Source organism: Pseudochaenichthys georgianus, chromosome 4 (assembly GCF_902827115.2).
Source record: "Pseudochaenichthys georgianus chromosome 4, fPseGeo1.2, whole genome shotgun sequence".
Classification (NCBI taxonomy): domain Eukaryota; kingdom Metazoa; phylum Chordata; class Actinopteri; order Perciformes; family Channichthyidae; genus Pseudochaenichthys; species Pseudochaenichthys georgianus.
The window spans coordinates 30,215,669-30,240,993 of NC_047506.1; the positions used below are offsets into that span (position 1 = coordinate 30,215,669).

Consider the following 25,325-nt stretch of genomic DNA (forward strand, 5'->3'; position numbering starts at 1 on the left):
AATATATTATTATTTATATAACATTAATATTCACGAGTTAATGTGTATGTAAAAAACAAGACAAAACGAGACAATGTTGCTTTAAAACATGTACAAAAAAGTAACATTCTGCCAAATAGGTTTTGTGCTCTTATCTCATGAGCATTGAGTCATTCATAAATAATGTACAGTATACAAGCATTGAGTTTAACAATTCATGCATTCATAGTTTATTTTTGCATACCTATGAGGAAAACAATTATAGAAAGAAATCACATCACATCTTATTCTTAGCATTTATTTTTTAATGATATCTCTATTATTTTCTTGCAGATGTGGCCACTAGCTGGCAGCCTTGCTCTTTTTTTATGTCATTCAGAGGCAAAGGTTTTTATTTACTACACATCAGCCACATCTGTAAATCAATTTTAACATGTCTTATCCTCATTATAACACAATACGTTTGATTTCCATACATTCCATACATTATCATCTTATCTTACAGTCAGTATGTCTTACATTTGCATATTAACCCACAAAGGACATACAATTCCTCTTGGATTTGCGAGCTGGTATTATTTCTAGTGTACATACTCTGCATAAAAAACAGCTGTATTACAGCTGTTAATAACAAAGCCAAAGTATAAAGATATGTATTTATATACTGTCGCCTACTACACCACTCCTTTGTTTGCATTAGGGACATTCAGGTTATTCCCAAGTGTGTGTGTGTGTTTGTGGAGGGAAGGGAGGGGGCAGGTACCAGCCTTTGAGCCCCTCCTCCTCTGAGCCACGGTACGCCTCTGTTCCAATGGAAGCAGGTGGGATTCCCGGCCTCCTCCAATCACATCCTCCCTCTGTGCGCGGGGGGGAGCCCGGGCAGGACCCAACCAACTTCCACAAGCACACAGGAAAAGTCGGGAAAACACATCTGTCCCCGCATGTCGCTGTTTCTGCATTTCTGCATGTGTTTTTAAAGCTGTTCCGGTGAATTTTAGCAGGGGAGCGGTGCGCCGGAGCGCTGCTGGAGGAGTTATCGCCACTTGGCCGCTGTTGTGGGCTGTGTAACGTGCCAGCGCTGGGACGGTTCGCTGCGATGGAGAGCATGCACTAACCGGATTTGGATTTTTTAAATTTTTCTTGGATTACTCCCCGTTTAACAGACCCGGTTAGTTTCCCGTTCATTTTATCCTGGTTTTACTGTCAGTGTGGAGTGGTGAATACTTTCAAAATGCCTGCAAAAACCAAGTACAACCTCGTTGATGATGGGCATGATTTGAGGATCCCTTTGCACAACGAGGAAGCGTTCCAGCATGGGATCAACTTCGAGGCAAAGGTAAATGTACTAACAACTGGGAATTGTTATGATAGCGTCTCGAATATGTTTTTGTTGTCTTTGTTAGCCAACCTGTCCAAACAGCCCCCACTGTAGTACTCTGTGAAGGTGTTTAAACTGCTAAAGCTTAGTCATATAAAGTGAGTCGCCTTAGTAAATCCACCCCAAGAGATGTCGGCTAACTAAAGTTAGCTAACCTACCTAAAGTAAATTGTTAGCTTTGAGAGACTTACGTTGAGTTATTTATGACATAAAGTGGACACTTGAACTGTTTGAGTGAATAAAATACAGGTGAATGCCAACTACGGTCTCATTAATGTGTTGTACCTGTCATATTTCACCTTCCCGGCAACAGTACATCGGCAGTCTGGATGTGACGCGGCCGAGCAGCCGAGTGGAGATAGTGGCTGCGATGAGAAGAATACGGGTTAGTGCATGTATTTCCCATTATATTCATTAATATCCAATAAACATGACTGGTAGGATACCACAAGAAATGTGTAAGATGAACACTTGTCCACTACTGTATTCGGTATGTGTATGAATGACCAAACAGCAAGCTGTCAGGAAGTGTGTCAACTTTTCAACTGTCATCTGTCCTTCCTTGTGAAGTTAATTATGATGGAAGACTTTGGGAATTTGAGCCGATTGAGTTAATTATTACATTATTACTTTAGTCTCACACTTCCTCTGATAGAGACAATTGTGGAATATAAACATTATTGCATTAACGTTGTGACCTTTCCCACTGAAGCCAGAGAGAATAGCTTAACAAATTGCCAATTCGAGGTGTAACGTGGTGTGAAAAAGACTATTTCACTCACTAACTACAGTGGTATCATTCAGAAATAGATTGCCAGTTATGAAAGCACCTTGGAGTCTAAACGTGCAGACTTTGTTCTGTCCAGGCTTATTTTGGCATGACCTGCTGGGAGGCTTGGTCTCCCATGTGCCCTGTCACTGTTTTGAAGTTTCCTTTGAAGCAATGCAATGGAGTGTGATCTTTCTCCCCCACCCCTCTCCCTCTTTCTGCTGTGTACATTTAAGATTTACAGCTTTTTCAGCTCCAGAAACCAGACTTAATCTTAATCAGTGTGTCTGTCAGCTTGGCAGCAGTTGGTTTAGCAACCTAATAGGCTGTGCCAGTGGTGTGTAGAGGTATTTGAGGATTATGGTGATGAACTTGTAGGTGTGCTGTGATTAACCGATGATACCTTCAAAACCACCCTCAAAGGCACACAGGCGCATGTCTTTATAGCCCACAATTTTAGAGGATTTTGAGTGCAAATAACTTCCATCTTTAACGTTCACCTTAGCTTATTGAAAAGGCCAGTCGTTGTCTGTATCTGCATGTCGTTGTTTGAAAGTTAATTCCAACAGGAATCCCACTCTCAGATACATGTGTTCTTACACAGCTGAGCACAAGGTGCAAAATGTTCTTATTGCCCTTTTCACAGAAGTAACTCGCTCCTATAAAGTGGACCTCCCAGTGTTGCTGCCTTGGCAGCTGTGGTTGTTGGCAGGAAAAAAGGCTTTGGTTTGGCTCCTTTAGTGTGAAAATGGTTCAACACTGGCTTGACAACACAATAGAGGGAAACCACAGGTATCTAGCTTGGAAGAGAGGTCACTCTGGACAGCATGGGAGCGATGAAGGCATTTGTTTTACTTAGGTTGGCACTTATCCAAACTTTAAAGGTGACATGTCATGCTTTTCCGGTTATTACCCGTCCCCTTGTGTGTTATGAAGGTTTGTATGCATGTAAACGGTGTGCAGAGTCAAAACCCTCAAAGTACACCATGTAGGGAGTAAAACTCTAAAACAGAAAATACCTCCCTAAAATGCCTCTTTGGAGATACGTCACTGTCCATTTGATTCTTCTGGGGACATCATGATGTCATGTCGTCCCCGGAACGAAATGGACCAATCCATGGAGCCGTTACGTTACTTCCGCGGAGCAGTTACGTTAAGCCCCCGCTGATTGGTCCAAATTGACCAATCCACGGACTTCCTCATACACACACTCAGTGCATGCAGCTCTGCTGATCTCTCCTCCCTGGCTGCAGGCTGATAACAGACAGTTGGGATCGCGGCGAAATTCTCTCTGCAGACCCATTCTCACAGCGTTTATCAACCTTTTTCTTTCTCAATATCTCAATATTTTACTTCGGCTGTGACTTTGTGTGTGCTCAGGGTGAGTCTGGCTGTGTTTCGCTGTGTATCGCTAAACAAGGAAATCACACCTCCACGGAGCTCAGCGCGATTCACAACGTCCCGACTGGTCCCGACCAATCGGAGCACACTGGGCTCACAGGGAGGGGGGGGGGGCAAGAGCTGCAAAGAGCCGTTTAGTGGAGAGAGTGAATACTGCTGAATACACATACTTTACAGAGATGCTGTATGCGAAACCAATGTGAGTTTGGAAAATTGCACAGTCTAAATCTATTCTAGTAGACCACAACAATGGAATTATGATCAGTGGAAATGGCCATGACATGTGACCTTTAACTTAAAGGTCGTTACACACCAAGCCGATTTTCGGCATCGTTAGATGTCGGGCCGTTGATGAGCGTCGTGTCAAGACACACTCAGATTGGTGTGTCTTGGTGTGTACTGTACCGTTGTGTCTTTTCGGACGTGCCGACACATTCCGCCACCGATTCGATATGTCGAATCGAGAGGCTGTCGGCCAAAGAAATCACTCTGATTGGCTGTTCAGCTTAGCGAATCAGTGCATGAGAAGCGAAACGGAAGTGAGGGACCCAAACAAACTATTAAGAAATCTGAGATGTCATTTAACTCCAACTCTCGACACAGGTTCGGGAAAGCCCCATGAGCTTCTTGCAGAGTGAAAATGGAACGCACACGCTATATGTTGTTTGTTTATATCATGCAGTCTGTTCTTCTTCTCTCGGTGTATCACGCAGTCTGTCTTCCGGTTGTTGCCTCTTTTGAATGACGAATACACACTACCGACGCCTGCTGGTAAGGAGAGTTATTGCCACTCACGCATGCGCAGTTCGTATGTGCAACTTGGCCGTCGGCTGAAGTCTTTGCGGTGTGTTCCAGTGCAAAACATGGCCAAGACGCAGGAGATGTGAAGCGACGTTCCGTCGGGACGTGTTCTTTGGTGTCAGTTTGGTGTGTAAGGACCTTAACTGTAAAGGAAAGGATAACAACTACATGTGGTGCACAAAAGTTGTTGAACAAATGAACAGTGATCGATTTATTTGCAGAAACATTTTAGCTGTTTGACTGAAGATGGCTATCATATTGATTTAAAAGGATCTGACTGTTAAGTTTTGTATTTTTTGACTCTACTTGACAGACTCGTGTAACAAAGGAAAACAAATATGCTTAAAGAGCACCATTATTATTTTATCCACTATATTTTATTATTGTGAATCCACTATATTTTATTATTGTGAAAAATAAATAAAAAAAGACAATTTTATTGGTTTATACTTGATTTGGACACACAAAAACATCTCTTGCTTAGTGTTATGACTACGACATTAAAATACATCACTCATTCCAACAAGACTGGTCCCATTTGTGCTGTTTAACCAACACATTTTGAAAGGCTATCATGATCTTGATTCATACAGGAATGAAGAAACATTTATAGAGATGTTTTAGTATGACAAATAAAAGATGTCGCTCCCTGAAAGCTGAAAGTAGAAAGCAGCCCAAGAAAGTTCTTGGGAGGTGTTTGCAGACAAAGCATGGTAAAGACATATTTCAGAGGCTGTTGAATAGGCATGAAAATACATTTTTCATAGAAAAATGTTTTCTCTTAACTTATGATGATGAATAGCAAAGATTTTGAATGCCTTTCCACGCGTCAAGTCTAGCTGTCCTTTCTTCTGTTCAAGGCTTGACACAGAAAGGTGTTCTGGTTTTCTTTCTCAAACTCTGACAATGCTTTTGGCTGCAGCGAGTAACACTTTCTCTGCTTTTCCAAAGTATTTCAGGGATAATAGGCGCTTTCACACCAAGTACTTTTCCCAGGAATAGTTCCCAGAACTTTTATTTCCTGGAACTATCTAGTAAATCACGTTCACACCGGAATAAGTCCCTGAGGGAGCTGCTGACGTCACTTCTTCTTCTGCTTTGGGTTTACTGGTAGGCCGCGAACAACTTCACGGCGTATACTGCCACCCGAAATCCCCGGCCGGAAGTCCCAGGAGTTTGGGGACTGGCTTCAGTAGAAGCTGCTGCGAGTCTTCCCAGCAGCTTCTACTGAAGCCTTCCGAGTAAATCGCCAGAAGCGCCGACACCTCCTCATCACTCCACTGCTGCCATGTTCTCTTTTGTGTTGCCATAAGTTAGTCTCTTTCCGTTGGTGGGCTGGGCTAATGTTAATAATGCTAATGCAAGCAAATAAAATGGGGGCTTCACAAACACTTTTCAGAGTTTTACAGGGCGTGGTTTGCAATTTGCCCAGCCAATCGGAAATTGGAACCTTTTTCTCCCCAGGAAAGTCCTTGCTCTCTAGCAGGGACTAAAAAGGGGCAAAATGTTCTACTTCCAGATCTTTTTGGTGTGAATGCAAAATCCCAGGAGCTATCCAAACTATTCCTGGGAAAAGTACTCCGGTGTGAAAGCGCCTATTAAAGCAAGGACAGACTCCGCTAGTTTCTAAGATGCACTTTTTTGTAACTTTTGATGCCTTGTGGAGTTTCTAAAAGAACGCTCGGTAAAACGATGCTCCCCACAGCTTCTGGTCTTTTCCAAGATTTCTAACAGCCTCGTCTTTCTGCACTGTCGCCAGGCGACCGCTTGATATATGGTGTCATTGTCATGGTGTCATTGTTCATTGTGTGCATGAGTCACCTGTAAGCCAGTAGCTGATAACAAACTAATGACACGGCAAAACAGGAAACAGCCACCTACAGTGCAGCAATACGTGCAGCGCCGCAGGATCTTGAGTCGTTTTTAGTTCTCATACGTACACACACACTCACACACTGACAGACACACACTTTGTTGTGCATGTTATTCTGGAATGATTAATTAGATGTCCCAGAATAATTGAGAAAGCAAAGCTTATCGCAGAAGTGTATTCGTATTCTTACCTCTTCTGTTTCGGGCTGTAATTTACTAGGGGTGTAACGATTCACAAACATTTCGGTTCGGTACATACCTCGGTTTTTAGGTCACGGTTCGGTTCGGTATGTTTTCGGTACAGCAGAAACAATTATCATAAAATATATATATATATTTTTTTATTATTATTAAACTGTGAATATTCACTCAAATAAATACAAAATATAATAAAATAAACATTAAGGTGCAACATTTCGATGAACTGAAATAATCTGTATTTGAACTTTACTGTACTAATACTCACAAAACATAAACTATTAGTTTTGGGTTTTTAATTATTATTAAACTGAATATTCACTCAAATAAATACAAAATATAATAAAATAAACATTAAGGTGCAGTATTTCGATGAACTGAAATCTTCTGTATTTGAACTGTACTGTACTAGTACCTAAGCAGCCAGTTTGAGATTAGGACTTGCTTGTCATTGTATTTTCATGTTTTTTTAAAGAAAAATTAACTTGTCCACATTGCTTGCCGAAAGGGCAGATCTGCTGGCACTAACAATGTCTCTGTGGAGAACGCCCTCTCGCTAGGGACAGAGGTAGCAGATACAGCCAGGCAGCGCTTTGCTAACATGGCAACATAAGGATATTTGGCGTTTGTAATAGCTTTGGCTCGGTCTGAACTTGTTGTGAGTGGTGGAGGCTAACATGGTAGTGGGAGTTGGGTTTGCACTTCAGTCTTTTTTCTTTTGGTACCGGTGATATTCACGTTCGGGTGATACCTTTTCAAATTAGTGTGCAAGTTTGATGTAGTGCCAGCCGCGTAACCAATTTTAGTCGAACAATGCCGACAAACAGCTTTGGTTTGGTCCACCTGTCTTTGCCCGTCATCCTCGTACGTAACTGCGAAACCAAAATGTTCTCAAACCGGAGACTTCAATGATGCTGGAGGATTTTCGAGCTCAACTTTATCTGCGTTTGCCATTTCGACAGTTCCTCAAATTACTGACTACATTTGAACGCATCCCTGTGACCAGCTCTCACAGTATGCCTCTCGTCCAATGAAATGACTTGCTCGCTCTATGACGCGTTGAACCCAATGTGAGCAAATTACTCTGAATGCTGCGACGCAGCACCTGAGATTACTTCCAAAAAGTTGTTCACGTTCTCAATTGTTTACGTTTAACGTTATATTCGTTCGGTACACATGTGTACTGAACCGAAGGGCCCGTACCGAATAATTTTGGTACGTGTACCGTTACACCCCTACAATTTACTATAATTTTCAGTATGGATTAACTTTGTTTGCTTTTTTTGGGCAAATATTTGATGGATCAAGTAACTTTTTCTAATTTAAATGGTTTATAAGTAGATTAATTCATAATGCAGTTCTGGGTATGCTTATTTCATTGGCTTGTTCCTGTATTTGGCACAATGACAAAAGCGTTTATAAAATCTGTCCTAAAGTAGAAAATGCACATATTTTGGAACTATTGTTGAAGCTAAAACAAGGAACGTGAATTCATTACCAAGACTGTCGATCATTTCTGTCGACAAACTAATCCATGCGGTTCCAGGGCCAGTTCGGAGCTAGAGCCTGAAAAGCACCGTTTTTTTCCTGTTCACACCGCAGCGTATACAAGTTGTAACAAGCAGTAGCGCTGAGCAAAGTGACTAGAATGCAACCACACACTTATAAAAAAAAACACTAACCAGTAGGGATGCATGATATTGTTTTTTTTTAAACCGATACCGATAACTTCCTGCTTCTCAAGACCGATACCGATAACCGATAATAATATAATATATATATATTAAATAGGGGTGCAACAACTAATCGACTTAATCGATTAAAATCGATTACCAAATTAGTTGCCAACTAATTCAGTCGTCGATTCGTTGGTGACGTCATCACGTGCGTTTTACGCGCCGTTAAGCTACAACGTTATTGGTAATGGAGACATTTAAAAAATATGTATTATTGATACAAAAAAACATTATATCGCAGTCTTAGTGTGGCCAGCTCGTTTATAATATGTAAAAAGACAAACAAATGCGTCTATGATGTATTTTCGATCAGACGAGATCTCTCTCCCTGGTCTGTGTGCGAGGGGGCGGGGCCGTTTACACACACGCGGCTGCTACATGCAGCAACACACTGCGGAGATGGCGGAGAGAACGCCACTCCGAGGTGTGGTTAAACTTTACCCATCTCGATGCTCGTTGCCAAAAGTGCAATAAGAGTTTAGCATGTAAGGGCGATAACACGAGGAATTTGTCTAAACATTTAGCAAAAGTGCACCACATTCAGACGGAGAAATGCACCGGGTTCGACTGTCTTTCTAGTAGCTCTGTAGCCCCGTCCACGAGTAACGTTTTCACGTCAGGTGTTATGTATGCTAGCAGCAACACACGGAGTTAACTCAATTATATAAACATGGGTTAATGATTTGAGGTAACTGAATTAGTTAGTTTTTTAAAGTTTCAGCTATTCTGTTTACAATTCTGTTATCACATTATTTATTATTTGCTAAAACACTGTTGTTTCTTTTGATGTGAAATATTATTTATTTAATTTAAATGAAAAGCAATGTTCATTTTGTAAACAATTTGTTTAGTTAATTTAATATGTATTTTTTAATCAAGTATTCATCTTTATTGTCTTCATTGCTAGTTTCCACATGCCTAAAACAACCTCAAGCTAAATCTAAAAGTTGATGGCTAAATAAGAGCGTTTGAGAAATTGTGCAAGGCATAATAGTCCGAATAGTCGATTAATCGTTTCATTAATCGATAGATTAATCGACTATCAAATTAGTCGTTTGTTGTAGCCCTAATATTAAATGTACCTGTAGTTTTTGCACACCTGGTGGTAATAAAAAGACTAGTCGTGAGCAAATGACATGAGCATTACTACTATGAACAAAACTAACCCTGGGGTCGTCTCTGGCAAACTTCTTGCCTTTTTCAAAAGCCTCGTCGATAGGTAAAAGCCCGGTGCCTTTGCAGCTGGCTTTGGATTCGCCGCTAGTTTAGCAGCGCAGGCGTCTTCGTATGCTTTTAACACACCATCGTAGCGATGGCGATGTTTCAGGTGACTAATCAGGTTGGAAGTATTATAGCTCGTTGTCTTTTTCCCTCCTCATAGAACTTCTGCATTGCATTTGTTAATACAAATAGCAAGCGAACTATCTAACTCTGAAACTTTGAAATAGCCCCATACTACCGAGTACCGACGACATGTTTGTTTACTGTCCTGGCTTCACGGCTGCACACCATTTACGTCACAGCCAGGCATGAGTTAGGGAGCGCTGGATTTGTGAACCTGATGTACTTATATGATTCTGTTTTCTTCAAGGTTGTGTCTTTTTGGTTGAATATACTTATTGTAGGGCTGGGCGATTTTTTCGGTTTTCACGATTAATTTGCATTTTTACTTTCCTACGGTTTGTGAAATGGCTTAACCGAAAAATCGCGATTTTAAAACATTTCTAGACTCCGCAGATTTGTTTTGCTTTAAGGGACTCCGTAGTAGCTTACTCTCTCACTTTCCAGAACGCGCACAAAACTCAGCCACATTGCCTGTGACTCCCCGATCTGCAGCTCTGCCCGATCTGCTGTTGTTATGCTGTGTTCGTTGTTCGTTGTTGAGCATAACAGAGGACTCAGACATTGTACATTACATATATAACTAAACACGCCTTTTCTCCTCCTTATCTCTTTCATAACTTTTCATTTAATATGGTTTTGAACACTGTAATCAATACTCAATACAGGAAAAACTTCACGGCTGGTTTCATTTCTGGTAGTTCCGGTTGTTGTCTCATGCTACCCACGTCTGTAAACAAATGTATTCAAATAAACTGTACCTTCATTTAATATTCAGCAATAATAATATCTCACCGTCTATACAGTAGTTGTAGTGTTGAAATCAGTAGGTTTCGGTGTGCAACACTCCGTGTCATATCGCTACTAAATTCACCTCTATAGTAAATGGTATATTAGCCACATGCTAAATGCTAACCGGAGATGAAGGATTTTCAGAATAAAAGCTTAACAACTGCGCACGAGAACTTCTGGTTTTTCAGTATAAAACAGCATTTAAACTGACGGTATGTTTAAGGTACTTTATGTCATCAAAAACATTGATTTTAATTTATAACACTTTGCGCATGTGCAGAGCTGCAGATCGGGTAGTCACATAGCCTACTACAATCACATTCACCGCCAGACGTACCATACACATTTCCACGAACACAGATGAAGAACTCATTCCTAAAAAAGGTGCTACTTCAGTCGTATGGAAGTGGTTCGGGTACAAGCGATCATACATAGAACAAACAACTGTTCTGTGTAAGGTCTGTAGAAAGACAACTTCCTAGAAAGTTAAAGGGATGTTATTTTGTTTGAGGGTATTTTTTTATTATTCATTTCATTATCATTATTTATTATTTGTTGTATTTCATTTTACAAGTTTTTTCAGGGATGGCCTACAAGAGATTTTTTTTCCAGTTTGATTTAAAAAAAAATCTTTGCACATTAATGACAACCAAGTGCCGTGGTGCTGTTTTTATTTTATTTTTTTTATTCTTGAACAACTGATTTGTTCACATTACTACTTGGTAATCTCATTTATTTTTATTGTGTTATTAAAGAAAATATGTATTGAAATTTTGCCTTGGTCTGGTTTGTTTAGAAAAAAACAGAAAAAATCGAGGTAACTTATTGTAAGTCGCTTTGGATAAAAGCATCAGCTAAATGCAATGTAATGTAATGTGAAAAACTCCCCTCTTCCTAAACCACAGTACTGGCAAAACGGGAGGAGCCGAGGGAAAAACAAGCGCCCCTCATCCCAATCCACCCACACCGCAGTATTTATTTATTTTTTTTACCCAAAAATATATATTATCGGGGCGATTAATACTTTTATCGGGTTTATCGGCATGACGTCATAATTATCGGGCCGATAATTATCGTGCACCACTACTAACCAGGCTTCGTGTGATTCTGTTTATTTGTACCTTACTTTGACCATCCGTTCGCTGTCATTGATCATTGTGGAGAGCAGACAGACGTTTTGTTTTGTATTATAGCAGCTATCGGATGGAATCAATAGATGAGCTGCACAGGTTGTAATGTCCGACTATCACAAGTAGAATCATAATGAAAAATACGCCGGTAAAATGTGCCTGTAGAAAACGGCTTATGCCACAATAGGATAGCAACAACAAGTAGTCAAGATAGTCAGTTTAGCTTCGGTTGCTGCTGTGTAGGGATCAACCAATATGGCTTTTTCAAGGCTGATACCGATACCGATTATTAGTAATCAAGGAGACCGATAACCGATATTTGGAACCGATATACATTTACAGTAAAATCAGAAAATCTTGGAGTCAAAATGTAGAATAACACAAACTCCAACACAACTCAACACAACTTCTTTGAAATGCATTTAAGCATATATTATGTTTAATTAACTTTTAAACATCTTACAACTGGTTTCCTCTCTGTGCCCTTTTCTTTAGTGCAGTCATCTGCAATGAGTTAGAGAGAGAGACAAGAAGTGGGGCTGCAGGCTGACATGCTTAACTAACAATAATGCTTAATTTATTATATCTCTCTATCTAGCATAACATCCCAATAAGCTGCTAGCAACTGCAAAACACTAGTGCTAGCTAATGTTTTGCAAACTATTACAAGTGAGGCTATTACAGTAGACCTAACGTTAGTCTAGTAGCCTCACTTCTAATATTTTGCTAAACATTTGCTAGATACATGTTGGCTAGCTAATGAGCTTCACATATCAACCTGAAAAACTGCGAGGCTCCACTCGCAGTCTGTGTCTGCGTTCTTTCGCACCTGCCTGTAATCTGAGAAGGTCCCGCCTCTCTGGCTGGCTCCCGCCCGGAAAATCTTCAGTAATAGCCTATCAGATAGCGCTGTGGGCGGGACATTGCTCGTGTACACAGAATGGTGACTGCAGCCAGAGAAACGGCCGCATCAGAGCCAAAGTTTTATCGGCAATTTGATAAAAAAAAGGCCGATACCGATAATCGGTCAAATGCTGAATATCGGCCCTACTGCCGTGTGAGCTAACCTGGAGCTAACGGGAGAATAAACTCCAGTGGAAGAGCAGCACTGCAACGGTCGGTAAAAAGCTGCTGAAACACATTAATAAACAATGAACCACGGCACTCTGGAGAAAAGTATAAGGTTGGAGAAGTCGTTATTTAATTTAATCTGGCTTCGTATGATTAAAAGCAACACGATCATCGACCCGACGCAGTCCCCCATTGTTGTTGTAGTGAACGCCGTTGGGGAGAAAATCAGCGACGTAAACGGTGACGTCATGACGCGGTAGCACCAGTCGGGCTCTGGGCGGTGTGAACCAAACAGTGGCTGAAAAGAAAAAACGGTTCTGAACCAGAAAAGCTCTAGCACGGAGCTAGAACGGGAACCGCGTTGGTGTGAAAGGGGCATGATAGGGATTGAATGAGTTTAAGGACATCCAGCATAAAGCCATTTTATCTCACATGCTGAGATGAACATGCTGCGTACTATAAAGCCCCCTACAAATTAAATGTATTATCATTATCTGGCAAACAGCTAATCTGGTTAAAAGGAGACAAAACCTATGCAGTGAATTAAAGGGATTAATTTCTCATTAATCTGTTTTTGCTGGGTTAACTGAGTGATGGAAGATGGAGCAGCATGGGACGAGAAGATTAGAAGTGTCGGGAGGAGACTGAAAGAGTAGCGGTGGTGTGTTGTGGAAATTGGGGGGAATAGACAGAACTACAATTGCTTTGTCCGTCCTGACAAAGTATGGACCAGGTTACACCTAGCCGCCACAAGCATCTTTTTAACACCGAAACGTCTTGAGTTCACTTATAGTTATATGGCAGTATTGTGGTCTTTTTAAAAGAAATCAAACTTTTTATGCAATCAGACGAGCGAGACTGGCACTTGCTCTATACTGCAATGATAAAGTAGGCTGTAGATGCAATATTATTAGAATTATAATGTAATATCATGACAGAATTCTATACATTCTAATTTATAAGTCTATAAAATGTCATGAATTTTGAATTAATGCTTGTGATTATTATATGACCAACATTTCACCGATAGTTAATAAACATTAGGCGTGTTGAAATATTTGTTTTTAATGAATCTGTTCATTTTATTGCTGTAACAATCAAATATTTGCTGTTTTTACTATATTAAAAAGCACACATTATTCTCACCAGCACCTCATTTATTGTTCATTGATCATTAAACAGAGTAATTGTTTCAGCAGTGTGACAAGTTACTTTTGCAGTATTTTTCATTAAATCATGAATTTAACTGTTTGGCCAAAACACTGACGAAATTCTAAAGAAAATCTACAAACTAGGACTTCATTAATCCATCATGGTAAGTTATCCCTGCTGGGATCCATCAAGTGAGACACCAATATATCCTGTGACAGCTACATTTGAGTAATTACATGGTTCTGAGTGCCTCCGAGTACACACAGACACAGTGCAATATCGACTGTTGCACACGGAGATAGTCACAATATTTATGCTCAAATGTAGCCGTGGTTATATTTGTTTTAGAACTGTATCATTTCCCAACACCCCCTTGTCATGACTTTCTCTGGAATTTAGGATAGCATCCTTTGTCAATTAACAAGTATGTTTTTATCATATAACCTTAATGATGAAAATGAAAGTTAATCAAACAAAGGAGGAAAAAAACAGAAATAAAGATGAAAAGGAAATAGAAAGATGCTTAATTTTGCTTACAGTAGTGTCTCTACTGTAGGCTATTTTTATTATATGTACACTTTGGCTCGACCAAAAATCGTTTATAAATGTGCTATATAAATAAAACTTGATTTGATTTAATTGATGGAGTGATAATTACATTTGCAGTGTTTTTATTTTGGCAGTTGTCTCACATAAATCTATTTTTTTAATGATCAATGCTGGGTAAAATGCCTCAGTTTGATTGACGTTAACAAGATCTAGAATCTGTCTAATTAATCCACCTGGATTAAAACAGGTGCGTCTCAGGGGAGATGTGTATGTGCATTGGGAAAATATAATTCATATTCTGGTTATTTATATTTATACTACTTAGAATACTGTGCTGTCTTTCCTCAGTGATAAATAAGCACATACTTCTGTCATTCTCTGCAGCCTCCTTATGATAATTCATTACAGGAAGGATTTAAGGGAGAACTCTGTATGTTTTTTAATGGACAACATTTCTTTATGGTGTAATCATGTGTTGCACAGTATAAACCGAAAGAGTTTTCTTGAAATCTCCCTTCAAGAACCAACATTTACTGTGAAAAATACAACTAATGTGGCCGTAAACCAAATGGGAACACAGCCAATCCTAGTTTATTAAGAGTTTAGCAAATGTGGCTGCCCTTCTCCATACATGCCTTTGCCTTGGCTCACTAAGGCAACAGCGGAGTACCCGCTCTGTCCCGTAAACACCTCTGAGGAACAGATGCATCCAAAAAAATCCTGCAGAAACGTTCTGCTTTGGTCTGTCACCTGCCTCACACACACACACACACACACTCACTCACTCACTCACTCACTCACTCACTCACTCACTCACTCACTCACTCACTCACTCACTCACTCACTCACTCACTCACTCACTCACTCACTCACTCACTCAATTTGAATTGATGCGATTCTCAAATCGCAAAACCTGCGATTATTTTTTCCATCATCCACACCAATCAGAAGTGCTATTAATAAGATAGTTGTTTGTTTTCATTAAGACCCAACAGCTTTAGAGATCTTGTATCAGCTGACTCATACTTTATAACACCAGATAATTGTAAAAACAAAAGCATGTTGCTTAGAAAATTGGCTACTAGATATGGGCTTATCTTATCTAATACAATATATAAATATATGTTAAAAATAAATAAATTGGATCAAGTATAAGCCAGCTCTCAACATATCACAAGTAAAGATTGAACTGTTTTTCTAAATGTTTTTTGTTAGGGCTGCAACGAATGATCATTTACATGTATTGTTTGTTTCAGGCTATACAAATATGAAAATAGTGGAAGATGTCTTTCTCAGGTGTTTTCTTTAAGCATCTTGTTTTTTTCAGTCCACCCCAAATATATTTAGTTTCATGTGAGTCATTGCTGCTTCACTCAGCTTTTAAACGGTTCTTTTAAAGAGCACCATGGCATCTGCTAGCCTATAAAGGTTATCACCACACTTTGAGGACATGGCTGTTGACCAGCACCTGTGTATACTATGGAAATGTATTTTTATTTAAATAATAAAAAACATTTCATAGCATGGACTCAGGAAATGGTGACGGATTGGTATGTCTGGAGGGAGATATCCTCAATATTTGAAGACTATTTTATGTTTGTCCTTTATGTTTGAAATGTGTAAATATTCAGCAATTATGTATACATAAAGTATGTATGAATATCTTCGAGGGACATTTTAAAGCTTCTCTTTGTGGTCTTCTAACCTTTCCTCTGTTCTGTTTGGTGGTAGTGTTCAAAGGCAATTTTTTTTCTAACTTAAGGTCACAGTTCAAAGGTCAAAAAGTGAGCTGATAATAAGCCTTGCATGGCTCATTACCCTTCATCCCATTACTCTTCCTCCTCCTTAACTAGGGAGGCTGTGGCGCAGTGGCCTAGTGCGTTGGTGTTCGGATCAGGGGAGCACAGGTTCAAACCCCGCTGCATGTTGTTGTGTCCCTGGGCAAGACACTTCACCCCAAATTGTTCCTGTGGGGATTGTCCACAGTATTGAGTATGTAAGTCGCTTTGGATAAGAGTAACATGTAATGTAATATGTTGTAACTTCCGCTTTTCTGCACTGGAGGTGATTGGATTGACGGGTCAGTTTAGCATGATGGGTATTTGTGTAACTCAAGTAAATGTGTCACTCAGTTTGCTCATTGTCAAGTTAATCGAAACTACTGCTGCTTTCTCCTGTCCCAGCACGAGAGTCAGGCTGTAAATGTCACATAAGCTCAGTGTATCTAAAAAGTGGCTAATGCTTAACTAGCTTTATTGTTCTCCAGAGAGTAAATGGGTTGATGAGCCGCAGACTATTCAGACACTCCATGCCCACCGCCTGAGAGAGTGCGAGTCAAAGTGAAACTTGTCTATTATTTAGTTACCCATGAATCTTCAGCCTATTACAAGATGCATTATGCAAATTGCTTATAGCTAAAGGGACAACGATGCAAGGCTTGCTTAAGAAACGTTAAGTAACTCAGTTGCAAGCAGAGTAATGATTTATTCAACTGCATACCGCAGGAGACAACCTGGTTGAATTGAAATCAGCAAAGACGTTTAGTTAAATACACCCAACACAAGATCGGCCGCCGATCGATATCGGCCGATATTCACTCTCTGCCGATCGATCGGTGCTCTCTATAAATGCCGACCGGGAGAGCCAATCACATGACGTAAAATACATGACACTTTTCTCTGTGCGCGGCAAAACAAGCACGCCAAAATGGCTTCACCAGTCTGGCAGTATTTTATGGTATCCGAAAAAGACAATAAAATAGCGGTATGCAACGTGTGTGAAGCAGAAATCCTGCAGCTCCACCTGCTGTGACGGACCGCTGAGCGGAGCAAAACACTCACAGATGCCCAATCCCAAACCACGCCCTACACACTACCCACTCCGTGACGGAGTGAACTCCGTGGCGGACTCCGTGACGGAGTGAACTCCGTGGCGGAGTGACACTCGCAGCTCAACGAGGCTCCCTCCTGTCAGATGGAGGGAGTAAATACAGCAGCAAGCTTTGGGACGGCCTCCCCTCTCTTCGGCAGAAACAGGAAATGCTGTAACTGTATGTAACAACGGTTTCAAATCAGCATCTCTTAGACAAAGAATTTAAATTAATAACTCAAATAAAACTCCAAACATCTTTAATTATGTTTTTTTTGTAAAGCTCTTTTTGTTTTCAACCTGATTTTCATAAGCTTCTTAGTTTTTGCAACAGTCTGTGAATATACACAACTTTATAATAAAATGCATACATTTACTTTTTTCTAGACTAAACACAGGTATGATCCTAAGTAAAAAAAAAAAAAAGAGGTTATCATGAGGTTGTTAACATCGCAATTTATCAGTGGATGTTTGCTGGAACTACTTGTAAACAGCGTGTTTCCTGACGGACACACACAGCGTTGAGTCCGATCAGGTAGTGACCGGTCTCAAGTCGGCACCGCTGCAGACTCGCTGTTTGAGGGCTTGATAACCCACTCCCCCTCCACACTCGTTGGTTTGGAACAGCACTTAATGTGGCGGACCCTCCGCGCAAACGTAGGGGTATGGTGTATGGGTGGTTTTGGGATTGGGCCTGAGAGTTAGACCTAACACACTTGGCTATTTTATCTACCTCTGGAACAAGCTAAACTAGTTATAAATATGTTTATTCTTCACTGTCGGGTCACTCATTACTGGATCAGCGAGCTGCATGAGATACTGACGGGCTGTCAGGGGAGGACGAGAGGAAAAGAGAGCGCTTCCGCTAATTTCTCCCGTGTTATTATTCAAAGTTAATGTAAACTTGAATAATGTTTTAACTTCATTTGAATGTAATAATTATGTTGTTTGTTGTTTGTGGAAGCGCCAGTGAATGAGCCCCATTAACTGAGTTTTAAACATCACTTTAAATGGAAGATCCCCATAGCCCCCACCCACACGATCGGATCGGCGTTCGGTATCGGCCGATACTGATACCGGCGATCGGAGCATACCTATCCATAATGTGATATATTCTCATTATATTAAAGCATCAATAGTCAACTCAACGAAATCGTCACAATATCAATATGGAGGTCAAACATATTGTGATATATGATTTCCTTTTATAGCCCAGGAATAGTTCAGGAGACAATTATTTGTGTTAATCTTTTGCAACTTATCTCCTACCGACTGAAAACTACCCCAAAAATGGTTATAAAAGATCCAATAGCTGAGAGGAGAATATCAACTGTCACAATAAAACTGCATGTGGTTTGTTGGCCTTCCGTTTATATGGAAAAAGTAACCTGACAATGTGTTTGTTTGGTGGTAACCAATTGCCTGCCCACACATCGATATCTCAAAAGTAACCCTTCCATTATTTCAGTGGGTCCTGGTTGCTTTGAAAAGTAGGCTAAGCCCGGGAGCCCTCAAACCTTTGTCCCAGCCACCTCTTTTAGCTTCTCTGGGGCATACCAAAGTCTTCTCAGACTTAATTAGATATGAATAATTCCTCCGCTGTATTCTTAGTCTGCCCTGGGGTGTCTTCCCTGTTGTACCTGCTTGGAATACCTCCAGAGGGAGATTTCTAGAAACCCATCTACCTCCACCAAACCCCTTTACGATGAATGATTGTGTTTTTTGTACTCCAAGCTCTCTCTGGAGGTTTGAGCCTTCTAAAGGTCAAGCACCATGGGATGTGGAAGCTTGTATCTCTTCTATTCTTTTATTCTTTTTTCATTTTGCATCATGACGATAGATGAGGGTTTGCATGTAGATTGGCATGTAAATTCACCTTTAGACTCGCTTTCTTTATCACTATAATAACGTATGTTAATGCACTGGCAAACAAAACATCAGGGTAGACTTAAAAACAATGTCCAATACAAAATAAAAAATGACAGACAAATAGGCAGCTCAGTCTGAATATCAGGCTAATCTTATGCTGTACAAAAAATGTGTGTGAAATGTTCGTAATTTAACCACATTTACTGTTTACTTACACTTCCTGCGTGGTTTCCCTAGTGATGCTAAGGGCTGTAAATCAAACAGAAATACATTTAGCTTTTAACTGATCTATTTCTCTCTACCAACACTCTATATTTTTATCTTTGCAAAGTCTCTTCATCTTGTCCCCTCTTTTTTTCTCCCCAATCCCACCTTTTCATCACTGGCCGGCCCCCTTTCCTTCCCCCCCACGCAGTCCTTTTTCCTCGGAAACAATCGGTTAAGCCCTTCACATCGCCCTGCCCTTCATCAGAGGCCGAGAGAAACTGTTGCTTATGCACGGCTTCTTTTTCTGAGAAACTGGAGGGGAGCTTTGTCACTCCCTGCTGTAACAGCAACTTAATTTGATCCCTCTCCCTTCTCATAATTAACGTCCGCCATGCCACAGAAACATATCTCATGCCACAGATTTTTTATTAACTTTTTAATCCAGGGGAACATTAAATAACCTGGAGATGGATATCCAAGAACCAGGTCCTAACATTTGCTCCTGGTTGTTGGAGAATTGTGCAGCTAATACTGTCGCCGTCATAAATTTAAAAAAGGAGACTTATTTATTTCAACCATGTGACTATAAGCAACAAATAAACGTTGGTATATCTCATAAAACCTTTACGTTTTAACTTTTACAACAGCTTTATAGAATATCTCATATCTTTGTATACCGCCTACAGTGTAGTTCCTGCTAGGGAATGAATCCTGACACACTGTTTTTGAATGTTTGTGCATGATGAAGATATCCTCCTGTTTCAGTAAAACTCACACACCACTAGGGCTGTGCAATTTAATCGATCCTGCGATATATATATATCGATATTTAGTTTTCCGAGAAAGTATCGATATTTCAGCCGCGGGTATCGATACATTAAGTCTGATAACTGTGTTCGTTATCCTCGCGTCCAGGAGAGAAGCTTTAAAAAGGAGACTAATTGAGTCTCTGAGAAGGTTCAAATGTATACTTTAATTAATAAAAAGCACGGTAATGTTACAAGCAGAAGATGGTTCAGTCAGAAAAATAGCTGTGTTCTGGCTCTCGTGAGCGAAGGGAAGAGAGCGAGCTCCACCTTTCCAGCTGTTAAATATCCTCTGTGGGCCGGTTGGCGCTGCTGGGGGCCGGTGTTGTACCGTAGATTGAAGCCTTGCCGTAGATTGAAGCCCTGTTCGCGGGAACGCGCAAACGTGACGTCATCGCCTGTATTGAGCGTTCGTCTAGTTTAATAAGCTTTTCTCTCTCTTTTGAATGATATATCAGATTAAACAGCAAACGGCTGAATAAATAATGTGCATACAATTGCGAGGAGGCTCGTTTTAAGGACACTTTTCAGATAGTCACAATCTTCGTATTGGAACAAACTTCAGTTTTTGAGTGCAGTCCCACTCCGTTATGTTCCTCCTTCCTACAGAACAGACAATGACAGGATAATATGTGATTTGTCAGTATAGTCCTATTTCTTAAAACCTTCTCTGTTGTTTAAGTGTCTGATAACTACGAATAGTAAGAAATGATATGACAGTAATTATATAACATATGTCACTGTTATTTTCAAGCAAACTGAATGTGTTCAAACTGGCTTCACTCACTTTAATTGCTCCTTTGAATGTAATTTTCCTCTGTGGTTTCCTACTCAACACATGTTTGTATTGTAATGCCACTCATATTTTATTTTTTATTGTATTTTAAGGTGACATTGAATGCTTTGAAAGGTGCCCTAAAATAAAGTGTATTATTGATCTTATATCTGCCTATATCACACTATTAATGTTCCTTATTTTAGATCTGCACTGTTCTCTATAACATGTTCAGCAGAACTTTCTCCAGGACAGTCACAACTTCACCAAAATCACACTGGTGTTTGCTGTTCCCCTCTAGTTTGTGCTCACAAAAGCATTTCACTCTGGGCCCTGCAAGTCAAAAACTAAAGAGGGGCTTCCATATCAGGCAGTGCAGTTGCTAGAGCTGCCAGATTTTGAAGCGCCCCCTGTAATTTTGGCCAGGATAGTCACAATAGCCGCGTTCACACTACGGTACTTTTCCCACAAAGGTTCATGCGAATTTAGTTCGAGTTCGCATGAACTAAGTACAGATCGCCAGAAAAAGTCCCTGGGGGTGGATTAGGCAAATTAAGCCGCTGACGTCACTTCTTCTTCTTCTGCTTTGGGTTTACTGGCAGGCCACAAACCACTTCACGGCGTATACTGCCGCCCAAAGTCCCCGGCCGGAAGTCCCCGGAGTTGGGGACTGGCTTCAGTAGAAGCTGCTGGGAGTCCCAGCAGCTTCTACTGAAGCCTTCCGAGTAAATCGCCAGAACGCCGACACCTCCTCATCTCCACCGCTCCCATGTTTTATTTTGTGTTGCCATAAGTTAGTCTCTCTGCGTTTCTGCGCTGGGCTAATGCTAATGCTAATAATGCTAATGCGAGGATAATAGAGAACCGCAGGGACGCGTCCTAAAACCCGGATGTAAACTTCTTCCGGTTCCTTCGTCAAAAACGCAATGCAATTTCTCCATAGGATTTTGGAAAATAGCTCGAAATAAGGTCTGTGGTTGACACACATTTAAGAGAAGGATCACGTTTTGTTCAGCCGGATAATCTCCACATGTCTCCCCTACTTTTATAATTTTTGAATCATAAATCTAGTCGCCAAAAGCGAAATGCTAACGTTATGCTATAAACGAACTACAAGCCAGTACAGCAGCAGGGTTGCACGACTTCAACGTCACGCCAACTTAAGATCGTTTCAACTGACTTGCACTGAAACTGCACTTTGAACACTTTAAATATATTAACATTTTAAACTGTATACCCCGTTTATCTAGGCCCTTTTTGTTTTGTTTTATGTATAGGCTACATGTCACACTGTGGGAAACGATATTTCTGGATGTATAACACATGTAGAATTTGTTTACAATAAAGCTGACTTTGACTTCCGCGGGCTTGCATATTTTAACAAAGCTTTTCATTTTAGCCACACTGAATTTAACTAGAAGTCATGGCTGTGTCAATTACCAGTCTGATATCATTTTACAAAGATGACAAGAAGAATGGAGATAGAGGAGAGAACCACTACAAGTCAGGACACGTGCAGCCTCGATGAAGGTGTACTTACCGGTGTTGTCAGGGCTAGCATGAGGGACAAGGATTATAGAGTGTCGGTGAGTAGTTATAGCAAGAGTACCGTTAACCTAGAGTTAATTTATTCACATTAATTCCCATCAACAAATCCATTTTATGTGTCACATGAAATCTTTATTAGGCAAGGTAAGTTTATTTATATAGCACTTTTCAACACATGGCAATTCAAAGTGCTTTACAAAAAATGAAAGACATTAATAAATGGCATTTAAAACCAGTCATTAAAAAGAAAAGCTAATAAAATAAACATTAAAAGAAAAAATACATGGATAAAAGTTACAGTGCAGTTTAAGATATGAATAGTTCAATTAAAAGCAGCGGCAAAAAGAAAAGTCTTCTTGCTGGATTTAAAAGTAGTAAGAGTTGCAGCGGACCTGCAGGTTTCTGGGAGTTTGTTCCAGATATTTGGAGCATAATAACTGAACGCTGCTTTACCATGTTTAGTTCTGACTCTGGGGACAGAAAGCTGACCAGTCCCTGAAGACCTGAGAGATCTGGATGGTTCATAGTTTAGCAGGAGGTCAGAAATGTATTTTGGGCCTAAACCATTCAGTGCTTTATAAACCACCAACACAGGAAGCCAGTGTAAAGACTTCAAAACAGGAGTGATGTGATCCACTTTCTTACTGTCAGTGAGGACTCGAGCAGCAGCGTTCTGAATCAGCTGCAGCTTCCTAATAGATGTTTTAGTGAGACCTGTGAAGACACCATTGCAGTAGTCCAGTCTACTGAAGATAAAGGGGTTTTCCAAATCCTGCTGTGACATTAGTCTTTTAATCCTAGATATGTTCTTTAGGTGATAGTAGGCTGATTTAGTAACTGTTTTAATGTGACTGTTGAAACTCAGGTCAGAGGCCATGACTACACCTAGATTTCTGGATGTATCTGTTGTTTTGAACATTGCAGACTGAAGCTCAGCGCTAACTTTTAAACGTTCTGCCTTGGCTCCAAAAACCATTACCTCAGTTTTATCTTTGTTTAATTGGAGAAAGTTCTGACACATCCAGTCATTGATTTGTTCAATGCACTTACTCAGTGTTTGAATTGGAGCATCGTCTCCTGGTGAAATGGTTATGTAAATGTGTGTCATCTGCATAGCTATGGTAACTTATTTTGTTGTTCTTCATTATCTGAGCCAGTGGTAGCATGTAGACGTTAAAGAGAAGAGGCCCCAAGATTACAAATATTACACACCAGAAAACACAGAAATATCCATGAAATAAACATACAGTAGGCTATAAACAATTAAAGGGATAATTGGGAAGGCATTACAAATGTAAATATATTTTAAATAATAAAACAATCCCACCACCACAGGTATCACTATCTACAGGAGAAGAGGGAATTCTCTCCACAGAATGTGAATGCCCACGTGGAGAATGGAAATGCAGTCATGCGGCTGCATTAGCCATCTTTGCCATCCACAGTTTCAGCTGCACTGACACCCCCTGTCAGTGGAAGAAGCCAAAGGCAGCTAAACGTACGCATTCAGTGGAGGAGCTATTTCCTCCAACCAATAACTCATTCAACCCGCTGACAAGAGAGCCCACCTCCGAAGATCGTGACTGGCTGAGGGACAGACTCGGGGGCAGGTTCTCAGGAATGTCTTGGCTTCTCTCCCCCGAGCCAGAAGAGGAACACTACAGCTTGGAAACACTTACTGTTCCTGAAATTCTCAAATCTGTTGGGCATCAGGGACCTGAGGCAATTGTGGCAAGCATGGCATAGTCTGAGGAGCAACAGAGGGCAATTCAGGTGGCTACCACTGGTCAGCGAACCAACCCAAACTGGCATTTGTTCAGGAAAGGAAGGTTGACTTTGGAGCTGTCCTGAGGTCAAAGCGTGTGACTGCTTCCCTTATTGCCAGGGTGCTAGGGCAACAACAGGCCCTTGATGGTGTTTTGTCTGTACAGTGGGGGACTATGAATGAATGTGAGGGCCTCAGGGCATTCACCACTGCATCCCAGATGCAGGTCCATGAGTCAGGTTTGTGGCTCTCCCAATCAGGAGTGTTGGGGGCATCTCCAGATGGTCTGGTAGGTTATTCCGCTGTGCTGGAGGTAAAGTGTCCCTACGGAGCCAGGGAAATGACAATTAGTGAAGCATTGCAAATCAAGGGCTTCTGTGTCAGTAAGGAAGAGAAACATTCAGCCTGCGTGAGGAGCATCCTTACTGGCACCAAGTGCAAGGTCAGCTTCACCTCACTGCAAGAAAGAAGAAGACATTAAGACATTGTGAATCGTTTTTAATTTACATTTACTCACCTTTGCAATGTTGTGGTTGTTAGAGTGTTAGGCTTCCTGTCAGCTCGTCTGTTGGGAAGATATAAAATATTAGTTTCATGGAAGTCACACCGTCACATATAAGAGCATTAAGACATACAGTACATAGGCTAAAACAAAACATCTAAAGATATAACCTTGCACTTTGTCTCGTGAACATTTTGACATTTTTATAGATCAAAATTGAACTAAAGAAATAAAGGTAGATTAATCCATATTGAAAATAGGTGTCAGCTGCTACACTGATTATAATAGTTATATTTCTTAATTAATTAAGATATTACTGTATTGATCCCAATTGGGGAAATGTTTGTGTTGCAGCAGCATAACAAGAAAAACAAAATATAAGTTATTATATATACAAAAGTATGTTAGGGATGGAATATTAAATTGAATATAAATGTGATTTTACGTCCAAGAGAAGCTATGGAGCAGAGAGTTCTCTGCCAGGCAGAGGTTATTTGTTATTAGTTCAATATGTCAAACTGATTTCCCTGAATACAATCTTTAGTTACACGGTGAAACGTTATGCTGCTTGTACTAATTAGACTCATCATATAAGCCACACAGGTTTTAATAGGATGTATTCATTATCTTTACTTATGTTGCGGTCTTTTCAGCAGCGCCATCTCTAAAACGGCGATACACTACCCATCATTTACATTTCACCGTGACATGGACAAAAATGTAACGTCAGCTTACCTCATGACACGAATCCAGACTCTCCTTTGGAAAACATTGGCCAGGAAACGATAGAACGAGCACGTTTAATGCGAAGATCTG

At 40.5% G+C, this 25,325-nt stretch overlaps 1 protein-coding gene across 2 annotated transcripts in view; it reads left to right on the top strand.

Annotated features, from left to right (window-relative positions):
• The first annotated feature begins 859 nt into the window (after positions 1–859).
• The window catches only part of nos1apa (nitric oxide synthase 1 (neuronal) adaptor protein a), a 259,466-nt gene continuing 235,000 nt past the window's right edge, over positions 860–25,325 (top strand). For both annotated transcript variants that reach the window (XM_034080930.1, XM_034080931.1), the window contains exons 1-2: positions 860–1,315; positions 1,671–1,742. In XM_034080930.1, coding sequence (XP_033936821.1) covers positions 1,211–1,315; positions 1,671–1,742 — 177 coding nt within the window. In that variant the 5' untranslated portion in view covers positions 860–1,210. The remainder of the gene's footprint in view (positions 1,316–1,670; positions 1,743–25,325) is intronic.